Source organism: Quercus suber, unplaced genomic scaffold, assembly GCF_002906115.3.
Source record: "Quercus suber isolate HL8 unplaced genomic scaffold, Cork oak 2.0 scaffold_176, whole genome shotgun sequence".
NCBI lineage: Eukaryota > Viridiplantae > Streptophyta > Magnoliopsida > Fagales > Fagaceae > Quercus > Quercus suber.
Genome location: NW_027069636.1, coordinates 725,673 through 731,672, shown reverse-complemented (window position 1 = coordinate 731,672; position 6,000 = coordinate 725,673). Strand labels below are relative to the sequence as shown.

General features: G+C 36.4%; 1 protein-coding gene across 2 annotated transcripts; it reads left to right on the top strand.

Moving 5' to 3' along the window:
- The first annotated feature begins 2,133 nt into the window (after nt 1–2,133).
- LOC111998476 (uncharacterized) lies at nt 2,134–5,443 on the top strand. Of its 2 annotated transcripts, none has more exons than XR_010630772.1 (2): nt 2,134–3,870; nt 4,581–4,884. XR_010630772.1 is itself a non-coding variant. In XM_065778244.1 (2 exons), exons 1-2 carry the CDS (start codon nt 3,211–3,213, stop codon nt 5,407–5,409), a joined length of 828 nt encoding a protein of 275 aa, XP_065634316.1. In that variant the 5' UTR covers nt 2,181–3,210; the 3' UTR covers nt 5,410–5,443. The 2 variants fall into 2 exon arrangements, 1 of the variants encoding a protein (XP_065634316.1); XM_065778244.1 differs by lacking the exon at nt 4,581–4,884 and adding an exon at nt 5,242–5,443 and having other exon boundaries at nt 2,181–3,870.
- Nucleotides 5,444–6,000: the final 557 nt, after the last annotated feature.

Below are 6,000 nucleotides of genomic sequence, written 5' to 3'. Positions count from 1 at the left end.
TTCAAATAAATTAACATCTAAGAAGTATGTTTTTGGTAACAACTGTCAGTTGACTAATATAATTCTACTACAGCAACATTTCTGATGGGAGATTATCAGTACATAATGGAGCTAAAAAGTTTTTATGGAAAAACCAAAATGAAGCAATTATATCACCAAACGCCAGATATTTCTTCTTATCCTAAACCTAGTAGATGAAACCTCAAGTAACTCTATACTAAACAGTTTTTACAACGTGCTCCTGGAACTGTATCAATGTCAAGCAAAACATATATACTACAATTGAAAAAAAAAATGTCAGGTAATTTCCACTAAAGTAACATCTGAGAAGTTCATATTGTAGGCTACAATAGTTAGCTGACTAATATATAAATCATTAGTAACATATCATTGTGACAATTCCTTTGTATTCCTTACTAACATAGAAAAAAAACATTTGTGATAAAAAAATTGCCCCTAAAAGGTCAACTTTAAGCCAATAATAAATAAGTAAGATAAAAGAAATAAAAGAGGAAAATTGAATCTTCACTCTTCAGCAAGAATAAAACAAAGGGAAATCATAACATGCTGTATTGATAAACTGAATCCAAGTTGTGAAACAGATAGTTGCTGTCTTCAATTTCCCACCAAACATTAGAAAGAAAACATGCTAATACTATACTGGGAATGAAGACCCCACACCTAACTCCCCACAAGCAAACATATGTATCAATCCCACATCGCTTAGCAACCAAAAAGTTTCTATCTTCATATACTGCAGCATAGAGGACTCAGACGCCGAGCTCTGTAACGTGGGCTTGTGACCCAATGTGGGGGCATTAAGGTGGGCTGAAGAATCTCAAAAGTGGACAATCTGAAAGGAAAATGGATCCTGGGGGGCATTATGTGGGCCCTTATTGACTCTCCACTGGAGGAAAGAAGCTCGCAAATGGCACGTGCAATAAAATGGGTTACGGCTGTGTATAAGATGATACACTTCGCGTAACCAAGCACTGGCTTATCAGAGCAGTGAAATGTGTCCGTGAAGGACAGACGAGCTTCTTCCTCTCCAGTGGGCCAAAGAGTCAGTACCCCTCAGGCCTATCCTGATAGACCCGCTCTCAATTCCACTTCCATCTTTTTGGCCCATAATATTTTGCCTTATCATTAATAATTTTTCAGTGAGCCCAATCTCATTTACATGTTTGGTTCTCTGTTCAAGACAGCCACTTTTTATTACAAAAATAGAAACAGGAGGGGTTGTTCTATACTTGTTTTGCATAGATCTGTATCAATGTCAAGCAAAACATATATACCTCAATTGGTTTATAGGCTACAATAGTTAGTTGAAAATTCTTCTTCCTTTTTTTCCCTTTTTTTTTTTTTTTTTTTTTTTTTTTTTTGGGTGGGGAGTGGGGTGGGGTAGAAAGAGGGGATTTATTTATTCTAATATTCCATTAGAAACAATTCTGTCCTAGACCCGCTTCCGTTAGGATGGATAGATACAAAAGAGACCAAATGACACTCCCTGGGAGTATTAATTCACAAAAGGCCACGTACATATTTACATTATACAAAAAAAAAAAAAAAAAAAAAAAAGGGGCAGTGGATATATTCTTCAAGTCTGTTCTCTTGCTCTCTTGGCAAGTCCATCCACTACTCCATCAGCCTCGTGAAAAACGTGATGTGCTCAAACGGTCCTTTCTCGGGCTAGGAGGTTCTTGCAATCATAAATAAGAGAGGATAATTCCTTTGTATTCCTAAAAAGAATCAAATATTTGTGATGAAAGATTACCCCCTAAATGGTCAACTTTAAGCCAATTTTTAATAAGATAAAAGAAATAAAAGAGGAAAATTGCATCTTCACTCTCCACCAAGAATAAAACAAAGGGACATCATAAAGTCAACTTACTAACATCTTAATATTATGGCAAATGTTAACAAGTACTACACACTGATTGTTAAGGTTGATTAATGTAGGTCCTATTTAATAAAAAAAATTGGGTAAATAAAGAAAGAAAAATATAAAACTGGCTCCACAGTTTATTTTAATATATTTTTTTCTCTCTAAGAAGTTGGCCTCACAGCTTTATAAGCTGAAAAAAATTGAAATAAAGCTGCAAAACACAACCCTAATATTCTAACATGCTGCTGTATTAATAAACTGAATCCAAGTTGCAAAACAGATAGTTGCTAACTTGCTATCTTCAAGTTCCATCAAATCAAACATTAGAAAGGAGGCATGCTAATAGTATAATGGGCATGTAGACCCCACACCCCAAACAAACATATGTTTCAATGTTTCAATCCCACATCGCTTAGCAACCATAGTATTTCTTTCTTCATAATGCTACATCATAATGGAAACAGATGCTGAGCTCGGTAACGTGGGCTTGTGACCCAACGTGGGGGCATTAAGGTGGCTGAAGAGTTGAGAGAGGACTAAAGAGGAAAATAACTCTTGGACCCCGTGCTGGCTTATCAGAGCAGTGATGTATTCGACATACGCGTTCCTCTCAAGTCCACTCTCAAATTCCACTTCTACCTTTTTGGCTCAGAAGATTTGCCTTCTCTTTTTTTACTCTATCAATCAGTTTCAGATTCACAAAGGCATAGGTGCTTAGTCGATGAAAGTTTAATCAGACAATCAATTCAGCCCTGCTGAAGCTGACTCTCAGGCAAACTCAGCGAGTCAATTATGTTTGGTTTTCTCTCTTCAAGACAGCTACTTTTTATTTCAAATAGGAGGAGGACCCAGTTGGGTCTTCTTCAGAAAAATGCTTTCTTTATCATCCAGTCATTTACATCAGTAGGTCGTTTATCTGAATCAGAGTTTGGAAATGAAGCAGAAAGAAATTATTTTACAGTGTCTTATCTCGTAAACTCATGTGGGTTGTCACCAAAATCAGCTCTACTAGCATCCAACAAGGTACACTTTCAAAACCCAGATAGGCCAGACTCAGTGCTTAGTCTTCTCAAAGAGAATGGATTCGACAATACCCAAATCACCAAACTTATCAGGAGTCGCCCAACTTTGCTTTTAGCTGATCCTGAGAATACCCTTTTGCCAAAGATTGAGTTTTTCCGTTCTATAGGGGTTTCAGGCTCTGACCTCCCTAGAATCCTCACTGTAGCCCTGACCTACTACGAAGGAGCTTGACTAATCACCTAATTCCATGCTATGATTTCCTTAAAAGTGTGCTTCTTGTGAATGAGAAAGTCATTACAACTATGAAGCGCTCACAGCGTGCTTTTCTATGTGATGTAACCAATGTTATGGCTCCAAATGTTGCTCTTTTGAGAGAACTTGGAGCACCTCAATCTTCCATCTCTCTTTTAGTGACTCATTTTCCGAGTATGGCATTCATTACACATGCGAAGTTTGTTAAGGCCGTCCAGGAGGTTAAGGAATTGGGCTTTGATCCTTCAAAAACACTGTTTGTGCAGGCAATCCAAGCGGTTTTGAAGTTGAAAAAACCAATGTGGGAATCTAAATTTGAGATTTTTAGGAGGTGGGGTTGGTCTGAAGCGGACACTCTCTTAGCATTTAAAAAGCATCCAATTTGTATGCTTTTATCAGAGGAGAAGATCACAAAAGCAATGAAATTCCTTGTGAGCAGATTGGGTTTCTCATCAAAAAATATTGCTAAAAATCCTGTGGTTCTGAATTTAAGCTTGGAGAAGAGGATTATCCCTAGGTGTTCAGTTGTTCAAATTTTGTTAGCCAAGGATTTGGTCAAGAATGACTTAAGCTTAGCAACTTTCTTACTACCTACTGAGAAGTGTTTTTTGGAGAAGTTTGTGATCAGATTTCAGGACAATGTTCCTCAATTGTTGAGTGTGTATCAAAATAAGATGGAGCTTCTGGATGTAGAAATTCAATCTGAGAAGGTCGGTGAGACTGAACTGTTGTAACATTTTGACTTCAATATAATGTTATTCTTGACTTTCATTATCATAGTTGCTAATTTTGCATTTTAGATATATATTAGATATGGGGTTGCATTATCTTGTACTGTTTGCACGTGTGTGTAACTTCCAAGATAACAATCTCAACTATGAAACCATGACATAGATTGATGGTTTTTCAAACAGAGTAAATCACACTCATTAAGACTCGAGAATTGGGAGTTTACTTATTAGACTACATGAGTAACTTTGATGGCTTTAGTTTAGTTTGCTACTCTATAAAGTGCTTAATGTGTATTATGCCATGTTCTGGGTAACACAAGCAAGGCCCTATTTACACACCTAGCAATGTCATCGAATTGCCCTACATTAGGTCTATTACATTATTTCAAACAAATGGAGTCTTTTGACAACTTCCAGCTTTTTTTGTTGGTACTTTGTTTGATTGGTGTCGTGCTAGGGGACTTATGAATAGAGATTCCATTCCAATGTTTATTGAGTCTCTATCTTTTTGTACATAACCTTTTGTATTTTCTGTAGTTCTTTAGGCTATTTCATGTCATTTTGCATGGAGTAGTCTTTTTTCAATAAATTTTTATTACCTATAAATAAAATGAAGTAGTCTCTTTAGGCAGATTTTGCTAAAAGTTAAAATAGGGCATATATAGTGCTCAAGGTTCCTGCTTGTGCAGGCTCTAGGAAAGGTGATATCTACGAGACATGGCTTAAGTGGAGAGCAGTTGCCATTACAACAAAGTCTGACCTCAGGATCGAGCTAAAAGTAGTGCTCTCAAATTGAGTACTTATGCATATGGGTTGTGTTTGCTCCTTTATTATTAGATATGCAAATTTACCATACGTGACACAGAATTCAGTTATGACAATTCACTGTTTTTGTCTGCATTTTTTTAATAAAAATTTCTGTCTGCTCTTATGCTCATTGATTTGTAATTTCAACCTTTATGGCTAGATTTGTGTGGATGTTTAATGCTTCAAGTTTTCTAGTGTGATCACAGACTCATCTATGATAGGTCTACTTTGTTAGCATTTCCAGAACTAGATTTCTCCATTTTTCTCCCCAAAAACCAAAAAAACAAGAGAGAGAGATGGGAGAGAAGAGAGAGAATGAGTTGATAGGATAGTTTATATTATTTTAATAAGTTGTATGTAAAAATAAAAACTGGGATGTTGTGTGAGCTGTAAAATGGGTTGGTAAAATAGATAAAGTGGTGTTTGAGAATGTAAAATAGGTTTTTTTTTTTTTTTGCATCCCCGGATGCTAGTGCTCTTAGGGATTTGTAAAAGTTACGAGTTACTTACCCCTGACCCAGTGGTGCTGTCTTATGAGAGCAGTGGCATATTGGACATGAGTTACTACCTACTGAGAAGTGTTTTCTGGAGAAGTTTGTGACCAGATTTCAGGATGATGTTCCTCAATTGTTGAGTGTGTATCAAAATAAGATGGATCTTCTGGATGTACAAATTCAATCTGAGAAGGTAGGTGAGACTGAACTGTTGTAACCTTTTGACTTCAATATATAATGTGTTATTCTTGACTTTCATTGTCATAGTTGCTAATTTTTGCATTATAGCTTCTTTTTTGGGATAAGTAACATTTTAGAATTATCAGATATGGGATTGCATTATCTTGTACCCTTTTTACATGTGTATGTAATTTCCAGGACGGCAATCTCAAACATAAAACCTTGACATATATTGATGATTTTTCAAAAGAGTCATTAAATCATACTCTTTAAGACCCAAGAATTGGGAGTCTACCTGCTAGACTGGACATGAGTAACTTTGATGGCTTTAGTTTATTTTGCAACTCTTTTGAGTGCTTCATGTATTCTGTGCTTTGTTCTGGGCACCACATGCAAAGCACTATTCACCTAGCAATGTCCTTCATTAGGTCTATTACAATATTTCAAACAAATGCATCTTTTGACAATTTTGAGTTCTTCTACAACTCTACAAGTCACTCTAAAGCAGAAAGAGCTAAAAGTAAAAATAGGGCATATATAGTGCTTGAGGTTCCTGCTTGTGGAGGCTTTAGGAAAGGTGATACCCGCAACAAATGGCTTAAGGTTAGAGCAGTTTCCATCACAACAA

Excerpts from the sequence above, each read along its gene's own strand:
- LOC111998476 (XM_065778244.1), top strand. The coding sequence starts at position 3,211 with ATGAAGCGCTCACAGCGTGCTTTTCTATGTGATGTAACCAATGTTATG. Across the intron at positions 3,871-5,241 it reads TAGAAATTCAATCTGAGAAG|TGGCATATTGGACATGAGTT; the intron begins GTCGGTGAGACT and ends TTATGAGAGCAG.